General features: G+C 37.4%; 2 protein-coding genes across 5 annotated transcripts; one reads left to right on the forward strand and one right to left on the reverse strand.

Moving 5' to 3' along the window:
* Positions 1-1,475: 1,475 nt before the first annotated feature.
* On the forward strand, positions 1,476-7,732 carry LOC146386208 (galectin-related protein-like). Of its 3 annotated transcripts, none has more exons than XM_084932288.1 (6): positions 1,476-1,553; positions 2,469-2,516; positions 3,439-3,522; positions 5,978-6,066; positions 6,902-7,085; positions 7,338-7,732. In XM_084932288.1, exons 1-6 carry the CDS (start codon positions 1,530-1,532, stop codon positions 7,479-7,481), a joined length of 573 nt encoding a protein of 190 aa, XP_084788414.1. In that variant the 5' UTR covers positions 1,476-1,529; the 3' UTR covers positions 7,482-7,732. The 3 variants fall into 3 exon arrangements, with proteins under 3 accessions (XP_084788414.1, XP_084788415.1, XP_084788416.1); XM_084932289.1 differs by having other exon boundaries at positions 1,492-2,126; XM_084932290.1 differs by having other exon boundaries at positions 1,496-1,588.
* A 4,128-nt stretch (positions 7,733-11,860) lies between these two features.
* Positions 11,861-17,009, reverse strand: LOC146386209 (myelin and lymphocyte protein-like). Of its 2 annotated transcripts, XM_084932291.1 has the most exons (4): positions 16,730-17,009; positions 15,465-15,632; positions 14,365-14,508; positions 11,861-13,162 (listed from the first exon to the last, which is right to left on the reverse strand). In XM_084932291.1, the coding sequence occupies exons 1-4, from the start codon at positions 16,817-16,819 to the stop codon at positions 13,088-13,090; spliced, it is 477 nt and encodes a 158-aa protein (XP_084788417.1). In that variant the 5' UTR covers positions 16,820-17,009; the 3' UTR covers positions 11,861-13,087. The 2 variants fall into 2 exon arrangements, with proteins under 2 accessions (XP_084788417.1, XP_084788418.1); XM_084932292.1 differs by lacking the exon at positions 15,465-15,632.
* Positions 17,010-21,431: the final 4,422 nt, after the last annotated feature.

Genomic DNA, 21,431 nt, shown 5'->3' on the forward strand with positions numbered 1-21,431 from the left:
TTATGTATATTCAAACTTTTAATAAAGGCTTGTTCAAAATGGCATCCCATTCTTGCTTTATGTCACAGTTTTTACAAATTGATATATTTGCCTTTGTATCAAAATGTCAAAGTATCAGTGAGTCCAGTTTTTGTATATTTGCATGACCTGGCAGTTCAGTACATCCCATCCTGCCTTAGTGGTATTAGTCATAATTGGGGCATTACTCTGTCAATTACTCTGATTACAGGCCTCATCCAACTTATGTTATCCAACCTGTCTAAATGGATGGATGGGTGGAATTTTTTAAATAGGGAAATTCTATTAAAAACGTACTGGCGTAGGGAACCACGGTGGTGAGGTGGTTAGCACTGTTGCTTCACAGAAAACTGCACCCTCTGAAGTTTGGATGTTCTCCCTGTGAATACCCTGACTACCCTGAATTCATTAAGTGGAACAAGATGGATGATGGGATGTATGTTAACTCTCAAATTCTAGAGCCACAACCAATCAATCCCCAGCTCCTACAGTCCATGTGTATGCAAGATACATAACCTTCTCTGCGCCTCATGCATCCATCAGGGTTTGAGTGTGTGTGTGGGGAAAAAGTGCTTATGCATAGATGAAAGCACTGTATGAAAGTGTGTGTGACTGGGGAATGAGCCTTGTAGTAGAAAGGCCCATTTACTGTGTTAACTGAACCCTAACACTAGATGGATTTCTAGAGACCTGGTGGATGCTAAGGTTCTAGAATACTGCAACAACAAACACTGATATGTGCTGAAGGAAAATCCACTTGATAGCATTCACTTTACCAAATTACCTTATAGACTGTGTCCTCCAGTGCTGGATATTATTTTGTTTCTCTTTGTACCGATTTTCTCTCTGCGTTTTAATAACTTGTACGCATTTTTCATCTCTTTAGTCATTTTGTTTCTTTGAAGATGTCTGAAATGTTGTTGCATTCATTATCTGTAGTTTTAAACGTCACTGTAGCCCTTTTGTCATTTTCCAAAACAGTTTGGATGCTGCATAAAATATGTCAGTCAAAACAGCATGTACTGATTTGAAAATCTCATAAACGCACATTTTATTTAGGTTGTAGCTTTTCCTGCTGTTGCTTTGTACTGTTCTGGTTGTATGTCATTCCTTCAATTCATACAGGTATCCTCACACTAACATATGCACAGTATCACATTTTCATTCTGGTTAGAAGGGGTGGAGCTTCTTCACATGTGACTATCCCTGCCAGCTTTGTTTCTGTTATTACAGGAAATCACTGATAAGTATCTGTTTAGTGTAATCAGAAGAAACTGTAGCTACCAACAGATGCTTTCATGTGGTGCACAGCATGTAGAACACGGTAACGGTATGCAGCGAGTGCACTGTAGCCTCTTGTTCTAAGGCTGCTTGCATTTCCCGTTTCCTGCAGCTCAGCCCATTCCTGTGACTCCATGTCCTCTGCTTCCTCCCATTCTTTGATTCTTCATTTGTGACTTCAGAAAAGTCACAACAAGAAGTGTTTCAGTATTCTCTAAACCACATTAGAAATGCAATTTCAGGCCCACAGACAGGTAAAAATAAGCTCCACAGCTCAGCTGCAGACACTGTGAGTATTTATGGATTGAGTCTATTCTTTATATCCTGATATCTCAAATGGGATAGGAACACTGATTGTATCCGATTAAAAACTATTGTGTATCTAAAGGCAGTAACAATTAAGATAAGTCTAGTGGTTCTGTTTGTATTTGGCCTCGTGCACTGTCCTACTGTAGAGCTTCAAAAATATATTCCCCTTGAAAAACAGTAAAAATATTTGTTGTTTGTCTTTATTTTTAATGATTGGTGCTCTCAATTTGAGAATTACTGAGTGATGAACGAATAGATTTATAGCTAGCTCAAGTCAAATCAGTTTTATTGTTTTTTTTAAATCGTGATTTCTTCTGTGCACTTGAGTTGTTTTACTCTGCATATCTATATTCTGCATTGTATTAATAAATGCAGACCAAGTTTGATTACCTGGTTTAAGAAACATTTCTGGTAATATAAATATTCAGTGGACAGCTGACACGGCACACCATCGAACAAATGTATCTTCTCCCGCTGAGCTTTTGCGTGAACTCTGCACTTTATCCTCAGACATGAAGGTAAATAAATTGACTGCATTCTTTCAGGCACTTTTTTCGAGAAGTCTTGGCAGTATGAAAAATGTGAGACTTGTAAACTTGAAGCTTTTGAAGTAAATAAGACATATTGTATTTAATTTGCTGTGCTTGAAGCGGATTTATTTTATTTTGCCTTAAGTTGTAGTCTCACAATGAGCGCACTTGTTATTGACTAGAAACAGGAAGGCATGCAGGGCAGCTGATTATCAAAAATATGTGTGTGTGTGTGCTGAGATTAAGCTTTGCGTCACCGTTCATTCAGCTGACAGGAGAGGCAGACAAACTGGATCTGCAGCTTATTTCTTTGCTTTTTGTTCCCTTCAGGTTAACATGGCTGAAACACACAGTTTGACAGCAGCGCAGGGCAGGAAGGTAAGTGACCACAACGATGAAGCAGAGAGGGGACACAGAGACGAAGCAGGCTGACAAACTACTTCATTACTTTCCGTTTCTGATTTCGATCTATTTCTCAGGTGGCTGTTTAGACACAACCTAAGCTTTCTTGGTTTTGAAAACTATCAACCTGTTCTAGTACAGGTAGTTTTAAAATGGCAGAAGTAAGTAAAGCGACTCTTCCGCTTAGAGCCACCAAAATAAAGGCCCAATGTTTGTTTGTTTTTTAAATAAAAATAAACACACGCGCACAAAGAAAGAAAAATAAAACTAATACAATCAACTTAAGTCTTATATCTAAATTATATTATGGTTATCCCATATTCCAACTTTACTTTTCCAATATCAGTTCTTGAGCAAATTAATAATTGGTTTAACAATACGCGTAGAAGGGTTGATGGTCGTGATAGAAGAATCAAACTATTATTCAGCTCCGGTCTGTAAAAATACTGACTTCATTCTTTTCTGGTAAATGATAAACCGCGCTGGCTTATAACATGAAAAATAAATTCATCCGCTGCCTTTCAAGTCTGTGAATTTCACCTAAATCAACTGAACATGTAAATTGCTCGTAAGTGAGCTTCTGATTTGTTATTACAAAGTTTGTAGCACGAGTTCAAATCTGAAGCTTATATTTTGAAGGTCAGCTTCAACTCAAATAGCTTCCTGCCTTGTTCACGCTTTGAGGGCACGTGATCAAACTGTGACCCATGCTTTGACTTTATTCGGCCAGCAGGAGTGAAGTAAATACCAAGCTTTCTATTGTAAACCTAAATAATTGTCTATGTAATTGTGATGTATTTATTGTCACGCTATCTATCTATCTATCTATCTATCTATCTATCTATCTATCTATCTACACTTCCGGTGAAGTTGCAATCATTTTTTTGTTTCCCTTCAGAAATGGAATTTACCACAGAGAGGTGGGACTGAGCCTAGAAAAGCAAATACTGACCCTCCTGACAGAGACACTGAGAGAAAACTGGTAATGTCACATGAATATCAAGCAAACACACTTTGATGTGAAGGCTGCAAGTAACAAAATAAAACAAAACACTATTTCATCTTTGATGGAAATTTAAAATTTAAAGTTTGTTATTTTAATCACAAATAGGCTGTGCATCATGTCAAAAACAGTTACATTATTAATAGCTTATTAATCAGTTTCAGTGTAATAAATAAACACAATATATTTGAATTTCATGTCATTTCATGTCAGTTCAAATCAATTCTATTTATACAGCGCCACATCACAACAACAGTCGCCTCAAAGTGCTTCATATTGTAAGGTAGACCCTACAATAATACATACAGTGAAAAACCCAACAATCATATGACCCCCTATGAGCAAGCACTTTGGCGACAGTGGGAAGGAAAAACTCCCTTTTAACAGGAAGAAACCTCCGGCAGAACCAAGCTCAGGGAGGGGCGGGGCCATCTGCTGCGACCGGTTGGGGTGAGAGAAGGAAGACAGGATAAAAGACATGCTGTGGAAGAGAGACAGAGGTTAATAACAAGTACGATTCAATGCAGAGAGGTCTATTAACACATAGTGAGTGACAAAGGTGACTGAAGAAGAAATACTCAGTGCATCATGGGAATCCCCCGGCAGCCTACACCTATTGCAGCATAACTAAGGCAGGATTCAGGGTCACCTGATCCAGCCCTAACTATATGCTTTAGCAAAAAGGAAAATCTTAAGCCAAATCTTAAAAGTAGAGATAGTGTCTGTCTTCCAAATCCAAACTGGAAGCTGGTTCCACAGAAGAGGGGCCTGAAAACTGAAGGCTCTCCCTCCCATTCTACTTTTAAATACTCTAGGAACAACAAGTAAGCCTACAATACAATAGTGAAGTGCTCTAATGGGGTGATATGGTACTACAAGGTCATTAAGATAAGATGGGGCCTGATTATTTAAGACCTTGTATGTGAGGAGCAGGATTTTGAATTCAATTCTGGATTTAACAGGAAGCCAATGAAGGGAAGCCAAAACAGGAGAAATCTGCTCTCTCTTTCTAGTCCCTGTCAGGACTCTTGCTGCAGCATTTTGGATTAGCTGAAGGCTTTTCACTGAGTTTTCAGGACATCCTGATAATAATGAATTACAGTAGTCCAGCCTGGAAGTAATAAATGCATGAACTAGTTTTTCAGCATCACTCCGAGACAGGATATTTCTAACTTTAGAGATGTTGCGCAAATGGAAAATGTTCAATATGTGCACTGAATCTGGTTAGATACCATATTTCTAAGATTGTCAGGGCCGAGTACAAATAACCCCAATTTAATCTGAATTTAGAAGCAGAAAGTTAGAGGTCTTTATGTCTTTAAGACATTCCTGCAGTTTAACTAATTGGTGTGTGTTTTCTGACTTCATGGATAGATAGAGTTGGGTGTCATCCGCACAGCAGTGAAAATGTATGCTATGCCTTCTGATGATACTGCCTAAGGGAAGCATGTATGATGTTAACAGAATTGGTCCTAGCACTGAACCCTAAGGAACTTCATAATTAACCTTTGTGTGTGAAGAGGACTATAAATTTACATGAACAAATTGGAGACTATTAGATAGATATGTTACAAACCACTGCAGCACAGTACCTGTAATACCTACAGCGTGTTCTAATCACTCTAAAAGAATATTATGGTCAACAGTATCAAGCACAGAAGGACACAAGTTTTCTTTGTGCCTAAACTAATGTGCATTTTAACCATCTTAGGGGCCATTTTTGGGGTTGTTATCTTGTTATCTTGATATGATACAAACCACTGCAGCACAGTACCTGTAATACCTACAGCATGTGCTAGTCGCTCTTTGAGTGCATAAAGATAAAAAAAAAGTATTATTATGACAATACAAAGCATAAATACTTTAAGTACTGCCTGACTTTTGTGTTGCTGTTAATACACAAGCAAAAAAGAACAAACAAAATATGATTACATATATTTTCCATCCATAATAATAATAACTGGTGCTATTTTAGTGTCACAATATTTATTTTGCAGTGGATCTTGTAAAATTTTTATTTTTATCCAATTTACACTTTACTTAGAAAACATTTTGGAAATAAAGTAACACTTTAGCCTTTTCTGGTCAGATTATGCTACCATTTATACAGTGACTGCCCTACAATATATAGTGCCTGGAGGTGACTGTTGTTGTGATTTGGTGCTACAGAAGTGAATTTAATTTTTTCAACAAAAAAGCACATTTGTATTCTTTCCGTTTTGTCTTAAAAATTTTCAGCTTTATTCTTGAATTCTCAGTAATTTTTGTAATTTTATTGTACCATATATTTCCATTAGATTCATCCAAAATTATTTAGGCTCACCACTTGCTTGCCTTTTGATTTTTTAGTTTTTAACTTTATTATTTAAATCAAATTTAATCAACTGTGGTTTTTCAGCATTTTGTTGCTCTATGCAAATGCTTGTGTGTGCAGGCAGTTCCTTTCAGAGGTCATATCCCAGGAGGAATGCAGCTGGGAAAAAGGATCATAGTGATTGGTACTGTGAATCCCCATCCTGATAGGTAGAAATGTTTTGTGTAATTACTGACTTTCCATCCTTCCCACAGTATTACCACACTATATACGAGATCCTTCTTCCCTCCATACCTATTCCTTTAAAATTATTTAATATGAAGGCAGCATGAGCAGAGTGTTACAGGCCCTTTAAGAATGTTGCATCATGGACAGTGTAGTCTGTGCTGCAGGGGGAACGTGTGGGACAGCCCCTCCCGTTGTGTGCGTGTGAGGGCGAGGGAGGGAGAAAAAGGAGGGTCAAAAATTACGAGTTGCTACTGATGAGAAACGGAAAATGAAAGCATGTAAATATAATAATAACCACTGCAGCCAGTGCAGAGTGCCCGATGAGTTAGTTAAGCATGAGAAAAACAATTGTGCTTACATTTGCAGTTTTGTCTTATTATACAATATTTAAAATAAAAAAACTACATTTTTGGAAATATTTGTGAATGTTTTCTTTTTTGTTCTGATTGAATACTTAAGTGGCCCTCCAATGAGATGACAGTGCCAGCAGTGGCCCCTAGCAGCTCTGAGTTTGAGACAGCTGCCTTAAAGACTTTTGAAGTGAATGCTGAAGAAATGTTATCTAGACAGAATTTAAAACAGGTCTCTGTGACTTTGAGGGGTAAAGAGGGACCTCCAGTAAGATGGGCTTAAAGTCAGTGACATCAGTATGGTAATCGCCTCTCCTACAGAGATTTCTCCATTATTCAAGTCCAAAACGATGCCTGATTGTAGGATTCCCTTTTGAGAAACCACTGCATATAAAATTCATTTATTATGTGATAATCTAAGGAAAGGTGTGGCCAGATTCATACTGTATATCCATCCCCCTGTTAGGTTCTACATTGCCCTGACATGTGGCTGTGGCACATCCAGGGAGCCTCCACCTGATGTGGCTCTGGAGATGTGTGTTCGATTCAAGGACAGACAAGTGCTACGAAGAGCCTGCATGTCTGGATCCTGGGGAGATGTTGACAGAGCTGTTCCTTTTTTCCCCTTCATCAGAGACCAGCCCTTCAAGGTACCATAAACTTGTTGATACTGTAATGGCATTTATGAGTTTATGCTATACATATAAATTACATGTGTAGAATATGTTAGCGCAAAATAGAGTACATTCCATGGATATGTTATTGTTACCGAGTGATTTTGGGTGTCATGAAATGATCGGCAATAACAAGGAGTACATGAATGAATGGCAACTACTCAATGCACACCTCTCCTGAAAGAAAAAGAATGTAAAATTAACTAAACATTCCCTCTGTCCTCACAGATTGAGATTCGGTGTGAACAAAGCAGATTTCGTGTGTTTGTGGATGGCCAGCAGCTGTTTTATTTTCACCACAGAGTGACATCACTCAAAGACATTGATACCTTATGGATCAAAGGTAGCATCATTATCTCCAAACTGGGTTAAGCAGTGTCCCTGCTCAGCAGTGCTCACCAGCCCTTTTGGAGGTCTCGGATTTCAGTTTTATTTGCACTGTGTGTATTCACTCCAGGCGTTCTGGTACCAGATGATGCTGGTACAACAAAACAAGATTTACAAATGTCCATATTAGTGTGTGATTAATAGTTTCTGATGTTCAGAAATGCATTGTGCGTTCTACAAACAAATATTAGTTTAAATGAAAGTTAAAACTTTAATAAATTCAGATTCCACATGAATGGACTGTAGAGTTATGGGTCTCTTTTCATCAACATATATCACAACATCAGTTTCTAGTTCAGTGTATCAGTGTATGTATTAACAGTCTGTAAGTGGAGGCTTTATTATATAAATACCTGTTTGTCCTAGCTGGAATTTTACTTGCTACAAAAATACTTTTGCTTTTGTTAAATTTTTGTATTTTTTGGTAATTAATGCATTTATCAATACTTATAACTTGAGCACTTTTGAAAATCTTCTGTTTGTAGATTATTAGATTACAATATATATTTCTTAAACTGGTTAATAAATATTTAAAATGTATACGTTATTGCCTTTTATTAAATCTTAAAGTTAACTGTAAGATAGTAACAATTAATGACTGACTTTTATTGTTCTTTTATTTTTTATCTTTATCTTTTATTTTTTAAGCTAACAATAGAATCAGGTGCATTGTGTGTATTCGCATTTTAGGGCTGTTATCAGTTTTGCTTTTATTGACGCCAATGTGAATAAGTGTATGCCTTACCTGTAGTACAGCAGTTTCACCATAAGGTGGCTGCAGAGGATATTGGTATACATGAGGCAACGGTACAGGTTAACATGAAATGATAAATCCTCCTGAGAACCAGCCCAATGTAGTAAATAAAGGACACCCTGGGCTTTCCAATGATATCTCATGTGTTTGGGTGACCCCAAAGACACAGGAAATTACAAAAAAAAAAGTTAAATCGGAAGAATCTTTTTCCTTGGTTCTCAGGAGGATATAACAAAACAAAGCAATAAAAAGTTGGATAAACAGAAAGAAAAAACATTACAATGTACCTGTTGGTATTTTTGCTGCAGCATTTTGGATCAACTGAAAGGCTTTTCAGGGAGTTTTTAGGACATCCTAAAAAAATGAATTACAGTAGTCCAGACTGGAAGTAATGAAAGCATGAACAAATTTTTCAGCATCACTCTAAGACAGGATATTTCTAATTTTAGAGATATTGTAAAATGGAAGAAAGCAGTCCTGGTCAAAAATGACTCCAAGAGTCCTCACAGTGTTACTGGAGGCCAAAGAAATGCCATCCAGAGCGCGTATCTGGTTACGACCGTATTTCTAAGGTTTTTAGGGCCGAGGAAAATAACCTCTGTTTTATCTGAATTTAGAAACAGAAAGATAGAGGTCATCCAGGTCTTTATGTCTTTAAGACATTCCTGCTTCATAACTAGTTGGTGTGTATTATCTGGCTTCATGGATAGATTAAGTTAGATATCATCTGACGTGCAAAGAAAATGTATGCTATGCCTTCTGATGATACTGCCTAAGGGAAGCATGTATAATGTTAACAGAATTGGTCCTAGCACTGAACCCTGAGGAACTTCATAATTAACCTTTGTGTGTGAGGAGGACTCTAAATTTTCATGAACAAATTGGAGTCTGTTAGATAGATATGATAGAACCACTGCAGCACAGTACCTGTAATACCTACAGCATGTGCTAATCGCTCTAATAGAATATTATGGTCAACAGTATCAAGCACAGAAGGACAAGAAGTTTTCTTTGTGCCTAAACTAATGTGCATTTTAACCACTGTAGGGACCATTTTGGGGGTTGTTATAGCTGCCGCCAGGGGTCACCTTTTGTGTGTGTGTTGTTTCCTGGTACGGTGAATCTATTTAAGGTAGGCACAAGTAATTAATGCCAGGTGTTGATGTTCAGGAGGAGCAAACAGTTTGTGAACGGTGCGCTGTTATAATATGGTGTTGGATAAAGAGAGCTACGGTGGCCCTGAGAGGCCAAATGGACTGCAACTTAAGAAAACACCAGCAATAAGAAAAACACTGCAAAAGCACACAAAACACAACAGAAGAGGTTCCCTCTATCTTTATAGAGCTTTGAGCATGAGGGGTTGTTGTGTTCCATTTATAAAGTCAAATGTCAAATTTTTATTATATGTTCTTGTTATCTATGTCAATCAAAATCCTTGGAAGATCACTGCTGTCTAAAACATCAAGACTATCCACAAAAGAGGCACAGACATGAAGTATCTTTGTCCATAATGCTTATCAACTGTTTGTTGTCTGAGATTAGGATGTCATAGTCATTTAGACAGACTGCATCATCCCAGGGCTTCTCTCGTCTTCAGTTTCATGGAAATACTCTGCTATTATCACCTCCTGCCTTCTCTCATCAATTATCCATCACAGCTACAGTTCACTGACCTGCCACACTGCCAGTATGGCTCCATGTGTACTTATATTTTCTTGACATGAAGCAAGTCCCCACGAGGATGAACTTGTGACGTTTAGGATTATGGTAAGTTTTAAATAAGTACTGGTTATGATCATGGGAGTTTTCCATGAAATTAATATGCCAATGTAAACGTGCATCTCTGAAGTGATGGAAACACATCTTGTTTGTGTATGAGGCACCGTGCTCTGTATTTGCTCTCTGCTGTACTTCGATAAAACCTGCTTTCATGTTCTCTTTGATTTAAACTCTTAACTGCTGGTCAGAATAAAAAGATCAAACCTGGACATTATATCTGGACATGACTCATCCACACTATCAAAAAAATTTGATTAAGTTTGTACAGCTCTCAAATGAATTCAACGCTTTATAACGGCGGGAAATAACGCTATAAGGATCTTGTTGTTTATGTGTTTATGTCAGAAGAAATTGCTCGAGTGATTAAAATATAGTTATCAGCTGCTTTTCAGGACAAATGCTGTTGTTGATATTTAACTGATATAAATCATTAATGCTTCTGCTTCATGCTGTTCTGCTGCTCTAGCAGTAAAATGCTATTGTGGTTAAAAACAGAAAAGAAAAGCCACAAGCTTCTGCTACGTGAAATATTCATGGCTGCTATCCATTTCTATCTTGTGTTGTGTCTCTTTCTAGCTGTTCTGTTTACATGTAAATCCCAAGGGCCCCCAAGAATGTAACCATTTGGCCAATTCAGTAATCAATAGTTAAATAGTAATGCACTTCAGAACAGTAGCAGTTTTTGTGCTCTGTAATCTCAAATGAAGTGCAAATGAAGTGCAATACTCTTTTCTAGCATCGTTGTATTATACTCAATTGTATATAGCATTTGTATTCTATTTTATTCTATTTTATTCGATTGTATATATTATTTTATTCTATTCTATTCTATTGTGTACAGTTGTGTACAGTATCTATTGATATCTTATTCCAGTGTTTTTCTTTTTTCCATGTAACTTTGGATTGTCCACTGCTGTAACAAAATTTCCCACACGTGGGACTAATAAAGGTTATCTTATCTTATCTTATCTTAAATTAATCTCATCATTATTTTTTTGCAGTTGGTTATGTCATAGTTCTGGTTCATCTTGAACCAGCATTTTGAGTTTTGTGCCTTTTTTGTATTATGTTCTAACTTGTGTTTAAGTCTCCCTTGTCCTTTGTGTGTCTTAGTCATGTCTTTGTCTCCCTCTCTCCCGTGTCCCCTCGACCCCTGTGTCAAGCTTGTGTTGTCGCACTCACCTCCGGCTGCTGTGAGGTGTGTTGGCGAGCTGAAACCTCATGTAGCTTTTTTGGTCTTTCTTTTCGGATCCCTAGGTGTTCATAATAGTATGTCCCTCTGAGAAATATATAAACATTTAAATGGCCCTTCATATAAAAAAAGGTTCCCCACCCCTGTCGTAGGGGGTCATCTGATTTTGGGGGTTTCTGTTTTCTCTATATTATTGTAGAGTTTTTACCCTAAAATATAAATCACCTTGAGACAACTGTTGTTATCATTTTGCACTATATAAATGAAATTTGATTGAACGGAACAGATTTTCTTTATTCATTAATAAATTATTGACAAATTATTTTGTATTTAGCTAAACTTCTTCTCTGGAACTAATTTTTGACCCTTCTTAAGGTTGGTTCCCCATGTTTACATTAAAATCGCGACTACAGTCCTAGTTCAAAGTTTCAAAGCTCAAAGTTGGTGATGTAATGGATACTGTTTCTATATACCACATATTCACACTTCATGAACTGCATTATGTTGAAAAAAATCTGTTACAAAAACAAGTGCTCAAAATCACCTTTTGTGTGTGTCACAGCAGACTTGGTCTGGACTCCTTGGCATAAAATTTGTAAGCACTCAACACGCAGCATAACTATTCAACAAACCACAATCTCTGTCTGAATGTACTGTATTCACCTTACAAAATCTGGTAATACAGCATACAGAAACACTTCACATATTTCATGAAAAATCCCCAAATGTATTTAATTTCAAAGAAATTAGTTTGTTGTTCAGAAATTACAAAAGTTAAGCTGAAAGTTAAAAAGGCTTATAATAAAAAAGAAAAAATATAATCTGTTTTCCTGTAGTGTTCAGCAATTGAATTTCTTTTTTTCTTATTGACAATGTGAATAAACCTACAAAAATATAAATGTTTCCCCACCCGATCCTTTCTCTAGTCAGCTGAGAACAGAACAATAATATTAATCGAAAGGTTTTCATTAAAGGTTATCCAAGTTATCCAAATAATAATGATGAGAAGAAAAGGAGTAAAGGACCCATGGGAACCTGAAATTAATCACTGATAAATTAATTATCACATTAATTTAAACTAAATACGTCAAATATTATTTTCATGGAGTGTAGCAGAATGATCATTCAAGTGATAAGTTCACTCCTCGCCAAATGATATCAAGTGTTCTGATATCAGCAAATAAAAGTGACGCTAAGTTAAAATGTAGCTTGTCTCTCTAGTCCCTCAGTCTTTCTAAGTAAGCTGGCTTGCTCAGTTTTGCAGGGCAGTGATAAATCTTTTTATGTCTGGCTATACAATCATTCTGTTCCTATCCTGGTTATTCTTTATTTTGGCGCTCTGACATTTCTATATAATGAGAGCTTGAGTAGTGATTGTGAACGCTTTGGGGTCCTTAGGGACTAAGTAAAGCGCTATACAAATACAGGCCATTTACCATTTACCAAAACAGCCACAACATTAAAACTACTGACATATACGTAGCATTGATTATTTTACTACAAAGCAGGGTTTTATTGGAACACTTTGTCAACTTAAAAATGTTTGCAAAATGAGAACTATTTAAAATGGCAAATGAAATCTCAAACTAATCTAAGGTGTTAATCTCAGACCCCATTATTCCTGGGATAAGGAGTGCAAAGGATCCACCTTTTGCATTCCAGTGCTTGGCATCCCAGCACATTCACAAATATCCAGTTCCTACACACTGTGTGGCCCCTGGTTTTAATCTTGTGGCTGTAAGTAGTGATACTGTGGTATGGTATTCTGGAAGTTAACAGTAGACATGAGGCAGTGTGTTCTGTATGTACAAAAAGAAATTCAGTTCAGTTATGGTGCTGCTCATGAGGTTTATAGGGAGAAAGCTTCTAGAAAGATTTCCATCGGATGGCAGACAGGATTGTGTGGACGAAGTAGAGAAGAGTGGCTACATATGAGAAAACCTGCAAAGACAGAGAACATCAGGAGGTCAGAAGGTCATCAACAGCTTAAACGATCTTTGAACCACTGAAACTTAAAGCCTTAAAAAAATCCAAACCAACACAGTATCAGATTTTAAGCATTGTTAACAGCAACATATAACATTTCCTCCAGGTATTACTGAAGCTAAATTGTTCATAATATCCATCTTTGATTAGAAGTCATTTGTTGAGAGTAAATCTTGTATGATAGAGCTAAATGTTAAAGCAGATCTGCTGGTGCTGCTGCAATGCAATGAAATTTTTGCCCTGGAGAAAGAGGTTTTTAGAATAGTCTCCACTTCACCACCTTGAGTGCACTAAAAGTTTATTCTTAAGTAGTTTCATATTTTAAAAAATAGGCTGGCTTCAGTTTCAAAGCCGTTGTTTGACAATGTGCCAAACATTCTCTTTTTTGTTGAGACTTAACATCTAGATTAAAACCACTTTAGCCTAGCTTAGTATAAAGACAAAAAACACGTTAATTAACAAGAAATAATAGAATATAATGACTACAAAGACATAGAACATTAATGCAAATAGACACAAAACAATTACAAATGGATAGAAAACCACTAGCGACAAAAATGTCTACTAAGCGAGTCGATACTTACACAGCAGAAGACTGCAGAAGTAAAGCAGGTGAGATTTCAAAGTTATTTTTAGTATTTGGGGATCATTTTACTAGGTAATGATAGCCTCCTATGTTTTTTTTTTTTAAGTTAGGGCTATGGAGTTGATCAAATATTACATCCATGACAGACAGAAATTCATGAAGATCTGTGCAAATATTCTACTGACTTGATTTCTTCTGATTCTTCCTATTTTTTCTTATTAAAAGATTCAAAGAAAACAACTAATCAGAACATGATCTAAAATAGGTTAAATACCTCAAAACAAAAACGGAAAGTAAAGTAAAAAAAAAATCAGTACATTTAAAGTAAAATTAAAAATGATGCCTGAAAGAGGTAATGCAATATAAACTATTTGGTATTTTTATGTTTGCCTCACTGATATACGACTACCTCTTGTATCACTATTTCAACTCACTGAGAGCCAACTCTGAAAGAAAACTGCAACCAGTGTGTAATTCTCTGTGGGCTTTATTTAATTAGCTTTATAATCATTCATTTCTTTGTGTCACCCAAGTAACAGCAAGTAACAACTCGGTGAACAGCCTGACTCACCACTGCAGAGACGTCCAACTTGTAGTTGCGTAGTTCTGTAGTTGTGTTGTTGCCCTGTTTTCCGCTCAGATCCAGCGTCACTTTGGCCAACGCCACTGAAGCACTGAGGTAGAAGAATGCAGCAATGCCATGATACAAAAAGTCCTGACAGAGTAGGAAGAAAAAGAGCGAGACAAGACATTCATTGTTATGTGGTGATGTCTTCAAAATGGTGACTGCCTGCATTGGCATAGAGTCAAAACACACATATAGTTGCAAAATCCTGTCAAACACTGGCATGTAAAGCTATTGTGTTGTGTGTGTTTGCATCGAAAAGCTTGTTTTGTAGCTGCAAATTCTTAAATATCAGGTGTCAGAGCACCACGGAAAGCAACCGAAGAAGATTGTCAAAGCAATCTTGCACTGATGCTTGTCATTTAACCACTGCAGAAGAAAAGTTCAGAACAATGACATATAATGGACACAAGCTCAAGAAGGAAAAGTAAATTGGATTAAATTGTAACATTTAATTGTGGTTTATATATAATTATATGTACTATATGTATATTATATAGAATTATAAGGAAGGTTGCGTTTTCCTTAAAACTCTGCCAAAATCTCTGTTTCCCGTCTCTTTTTTACCTCTAAAGTGAGGCATGTGTCAGGGTTGATGATGAAGGTAGATGCTGTATATCTACCATCATTTAACTGCATTTATTTGCAATTAGAACTATCCGTGTTTCTCTGAAGCAACCATATTAATATTGTTCGCTGTATTATACTACAGTTTATAACAGACAAAACAACGAGGTAGGACTTCAGGCTGGTCAATTTCTATTGCGTATAAGTTGGATCCTCTATCTGCCAGGGGTACTTCCTGCTACTGGAGTCAAGAAAGGTATGATAGAGCTACATAAACAGGAATGAATGTATCATTATAATGTCAGCAAACACACTTCAAGTCAGTTTTATTTATATAGCACCAAATCAAGAACAATAGCCTCAAGATGCTTTATAACTACTTTTATAACAAAAATAGAGATAAAAGTTCAACAATCAGACAGCTGCCAAGCAGCAAGGACAAGTGAAAGTGTGTGCGATATGATTTGTGGAGGACTTACTGCTGCTGCCCAGCTGGCTTTATTATGATGTCTCCCACAGGCGAACACCACCATCCAGATAAAAGTCATCACAAAGCAGAAGACAGAGACAAACATGACCCAGCCCTGAGGATTTTCTGGCACTACCAGTGTGCATGCCACCAAGATCCACACCAGACCACCAAAAACCTGCAACAACATGTATACATCATGTATACATGATGTATACATCATGTATACATGATGTATACATGATGTATACATCATGTATACATGATGTATACATCATGTATACATGAGAAGAGCTGGAACATGTGAAAAATCTCCACAAGGGCTTAGAAGCCCCTAAATGACAGCCTTAGTTAGATCTGGGACTATCATAATGCTTTAGTTTAAGGAAATTATATGTTTCCACAACGTGTGTTGCAGTTATTTGTAGAACCTGTACTTCTACTTGGGCATGCAGCACAGGCGTGACTGCCTTCGTTTACTCTACACCTTTAATGATTGACAGACTGCATTATTCAGGGAGCCTGACCCTCCTCCACCGTATGTCATCACTGTCTGAACTCCACCTGTTCGCACACATTCATGTGAAAACACCTGTGACATTCCTCCACTGCTGACATTTCCTTAAGTTAAATGTGGCTTATGAAAACATTTTTTCTTTTCATATCTGTTTTCCTCCACTGCACAGAGTCATCATAGGAATCCAACCTGCTCGGTCTGTCCTCCGCCTATTGTGATGTTTGGCTCATGACATATTCACTGGAATATAATTAATTGTAATATTGCTCATGTAGGAAGATTATCCTACTCCTAACACACCCACATCATTAACCCTCAGTCAGCATCCTATAAATTTCAGTTATCAGTAGGGTGAAGCCAACTTAAAATTAGGCACAGGAGAGCACAAAAACGTTTGGAACCACATTCTCTGCAAAGTGGCTGTAAATCAGCTCCTCTTACTACTGCTGTGAACAGAAAGTGAGAAGGTTAACCTTATTTGTAACTTACTTTTATACTATACCTACTATATAAATATATTTTGAACCACAGGTTAACCAGAAATGAAACAATTTTGTCCTTCTGTTTCAGAAAACAAAAACCGTCACTGAAATAAAAAGTAGAAAATGGTTAAAAGTTATTTTCTTTCTTTTCTTTTTTTTTTTTAATTATTTTTTAAGGGCTTTCAATCTGAACATCTCTGGATAAGAAAGTTTCTGCATGTTTTGTGAGTAAAAACTGTGTGACAGAGAAAAGTTCCTACAATCGCCGTTTCTTACCAGTTCTGGGAGGTACAGGATGTCGGGGAGGGTGGTACATATTCCGACCCCGCTGGGAAGGTTTGCCATAGTCCTAGTGTTGGAGGCCATCCTGCTGTTGCTGCTGCTGCTGTTAGACTAAATCGGATTCAAACCCGCTACGGTTGAAAAGCAGGTGGAGCAGGCTGCAAAAAAACCGGAATCTCCATCAGCACAGTGCAGACAATTGGGGCGTAGTCAGAGCGAATTTAACGAATATGGAGATGCCTTTGATGGAGCATCAGTGTGGGACAGACGTCAGTGTTTGGACACTGGCTCATTTATCACCATGACAACGGGCAGCAGCTCCGCTTTCAAGAACATGAAACAACAAAAAACTCAAGAGCGACAATAGCAATAGCTCTGCTGGACTTTTTATTTATTTACATTTTCCTGTTCAATTTTTATTATTATTATTATTATTATTATTAATTTTTTTTTTTTAACGCAAATTCAGTTCCTAGTTACAGAACGTCATAAACTTGGCAGAAGGATGCATGAACGTCTCTTAACATAATAAAGGAGTACTTCACTTCCCCTTCATTCTCAGAATACGTTTGCTTCAGATTGTTGATTTTAGCATGTGCACCACGCGTGCAGACCTCAGCAACAACTAGGTGGGACAAAATTTATGGAACCTAAACTGATAAGTGGGCCACATTAAAATTTGTGAGTGCAGGGCTCGATTTGGCAGAGTAATGCAGAGGTCTCCAGCAGCAGTTTGCATGAATGGAAATAAAGACATATGAAGACATTTTTTATGTGCTGCCAGCTGAACTCAGTTCTGTTTGTGAGCTTGCAGCTTTTCACACTACCCACTGTAAACAACAGTTCCATGGAAACATAAAGGTGGCAAGCTTGGTCATTTGGGTAAGTGAGCTGTTGTGCAAACACCTCTGATAATTGACGTGCTGGATCTGGTTTCCTGCACCTGTCACACTATCTAACCTACTCCTGGTGGAGACAACACTCTTCGTAAGTAAAGCCAAGAAACCCAAGAAAAGAAACAACAACAACAACAAAACAAACAGAAAATAATTGGTCAAGCAGAAACCGAAATTCTTTAATGATTCTCCAAATGAAGTTCCTTTGAACTTGTAGTCACCGTGACAGAACCTTGCAGCTGTTCCTGATTCTATAAAATTGCAATACAGGTCAAAGCATTTTGAAATAATTTGTTGGCAGAAAGAGAACAATTAAAATTAAGCCAGGAAACACAACCTTCTATATAGTTCATAGTGTAATACCAAGCATTCTGTTGCAGTGAAATGCTTTCACTAACCCATATATATCATTCCATCTTAAATCAACTTAACACTTAACACTGATATGCATAAAAAATGTTAAAAACATGAACATTTATATATCAAGTTTTTCAATTTTTCAATATATATATATTTTTGAAATATATGAATAAGAATATATGTAAAAAAGTCCCATATTTGAGCACTAATAAAACACTTCAAATTTGAAAAGTGGCTAGTGACTAGTTTCTGAAGGTATGTCAGAATCAGAATAGCTTTATTGTCCCTGTAATGAGTACAATGAAATTAGGTGCTGTCCCTGTGGTACTGAGAAGAACAAAGATAAATATGAAAAGGAAAGGAAGAGAGAATCTATAAAAGGATATTTAAGAAGGTAAAGAATATATACTAATACAAAAAATTTAAATAAAGTATATTAGTCACACAAAAAAGCTGTACCTAATGCCCGGGATTGTAATAAGGAGTTAGGTGGTATGTATGCCTGGGCTTGGGTCTGGGGTTTGCTGACCCTTGGCTCAGTGGGACATGTTCATGGAGGGTGGATTGCCCCTTCCTACCACTTCCCATTGGACATTGCATGTGGATAATACTACTACTTCTGGACATGTTTTGGTGTGGTTTCCTTGCCTGTTTGAAAGTTGCCAGATGTACCATTCCACAAATGCCCCCCACAAAGATATTTGATATTTGAAGGTAAAATTTCATAGCAATCATTATAAATGTTAAAATCTGTTTTTTTAGCTTTAGTGTTGGGTTACCATAACAGCCATCAAAACACAATGGATTTTCCATTTAACCTCCCAGTTTAAAAGAATGTAACGTGGCAAGCAGTGAAATGAATAACATCAGTAGTTATGTCTAACAACCCAAAACAAATTCATCACCCCACAGAAGTGAGCTTAATTAATGTCCAATATTTCTTCTGATTTATACTCAAATTAATACACAACAACCTTCCGTTTTGTTTTTTTAAATACTGAGTGCTAAGTAGGATTCCATTTCCACAAACATCTGAGCTGCTGGCAAATTTATCAGTTTTCTCTCCAGAAGTACAAATGACCAATAATTAGCTATTATTTCTAGTATTTAGAGTTCAGCAAAGAAACTTCCCTGGGGACCAACAACCTTTTGAAAACCTAGTTGCAATTCCACCAGGTACTAAAGAAAGATCCAGGATAACTGTTTTAGCCTCCAAAATGATCTGGGGTGGAGGATAATGGGGCGGTGATGAATGTAGCTGATTTTACAATAATCAAGGGTGACCAATCCAAAGAGATTTTTCAAAGTTTTCTTTGTCAGCACAGTTGATACACTGTACAGTAGTCTGAGCCACAATATGAGAACCGAGTTTTTGTAATAACCAGTAAACCAGCCCCCAGCCCAGCGGGTGTCTTACAGTTGTGGAGGCTAGGGTTGGCTGGGTTTGTCATGGCATGTCATAACATAATAAGTGTCACCACAGGGGTGTTACCTGACTCTTCCTCCTGTAAATTAATGGACCTCTGTCAGTTGAAGCTTGTGTACAAGATTGAATTCTGCTTCCAAAAATATAAAATCCCCCAAATTACCAGAGTACCATTTTGGATATTCAAAGCTGGTGAACACAGAAACCAGGGGAGATTCTAAGTCCAAACTTTTAAATGTTAAGTGCTACCATTTCTATCATATGCTATTGGAAATCACACAAAGCATCCATAAAATCTATGTGAATTATGTGAAAAATAATTGTTTTTCCATTTAACTATCTGGAAATTTGCTCACCTGGCTCTTCCTGCTATCATACAATTTCTTTGTCCACTCTTATTCATTCTCCTCAAACCTTTGTACTGACAATCACACATAAACATACTCAGCTAGAAATGAAGAAAAATATAATCTTACAGTAATTACTTTAACAGCAGGTTGGGGATCTACATTCGTTTTGTGAAATCATCATCAATGAATGCAGGGAAGACAGAAGCTTTATAACGTTTTGTTGACTTTGGCTACATGTCCTATCTTACCTGTTTCTTTTAACTTTCTCTCTCTTTGCTTTCTTCATACTACTCTCTCCCTTTCTCCCCCCCCACCCCATCCTCCTCTCTCTGTGTTTGTGCTGTCACTCAAAAGTTAAATGTAACAAAGAAATAGAATTTGCAACCTAATAAAAAGCATAAACTGATCCATAGCAATATTAAAGGTGAATATGGTCTACTCTTACCTGTCAATGTTGGCCATTGACAGTAAATGTTAATTTGACTTGCTTTTACTGAAGCTGGACTGTAAACTAACAATGAAGACCAGAATATCAATAAAAATCTTTACCCAATAAACATAATAAAGTGCATCAGCTTCTTGGCTGGCAATTACCAATATAACACCAGACTTGTATCTCTGAAAGTTCTGAAAATCTCTGAAATTTTTGTGATCTAATCTACATTAGCTAATGTTTTTTATGCTAGTTAGAAAGAAATAATAAAAATAAGCAGCTACTTTCTAAGTCATAGCAGCATCCCTTGGAGGCCCCAGCATCCACCACCCCATAAAAGCATTGAAAACCCGAGGCCACACATCCCAATGACACATGTGCGTCCACCCCAGCAGGGGGAGAGGGAAGCTGGACAGAGCTCCCACAGCCAAGGGCAGGAGTGCCAGGGAACCAGAGGCAGCAGACAGGCTGGCAACCCCAGCACAAGCCAAGGATGGGGCCCCAGACCCCCAGCCCCAAGAACTGCCTCACAGCCAGCGGAGTACCCACCATGCAACTGAGAGGCCCGAGCCACCCCAGACCACAACCCCCACAGAAGCAGGCCAGCAACCAAAACACCCAGTCTACCCCCAGGTAGACCTGTGGCCTGACAGCTGACTGTCTTTCTCTATTCATATTCAACATGTAGTTAGAAAATTTGTAATTAAACTAAAATTCTTGCATAGTCCAGTCATCGAGATGCAGAATCCACTGAGGATAGTTTGTTTGTCTGTCACGATGCAGGAGATAAATAATAAAATCCAGTAAATACTTAAACAATAGGCAATCCCTATGTCTACATTAAGTTTGGTAGAATTGGCAGTGTTTGAACAGAATGAACATGAAACTGCCTTTAAACTGGAGTCCATCCTTCTGCAGTGAAAGACCGTTCTCTTTCTAAGATTCTTGCATCTCTCAATGATTCTTTTTCTTGCTGATTTTAAATGAAAATTCAGTCACTATTTGTGGAGGTCATAGTAGTTAGCAGGATTTCATTCCTTGCTGAGATTAACTGCAACACCGTTTGAAAAAATAGTTTTTTGCGTTCCTTGATCCCTTCATCTTTATGTAGTTTAACTGGATTTAAGGAGTGGCACATTTGATCACAATCAGGGATTGGCCCTTCCCAAAAGAAATGAGATCACAGTTTTTAGTCTGTAAACCTCATTGTTTTGTGAGTCAGTGACTTGGA

This window comes from Perissodus microlepis, chromosome 6 (assembly GCF_051167445.1).
Source record: "Perissodus microlepis isolate ML-2025 ecotype Zambia chromosome 6, ASM5116744v1, whole genome shotgun sequence".
NCBI lineage: Eukaryota > Metazoa > Chordata > Actinopteri > Cichliformes > Cichlidae > Perissodus > Perissodus microlepis.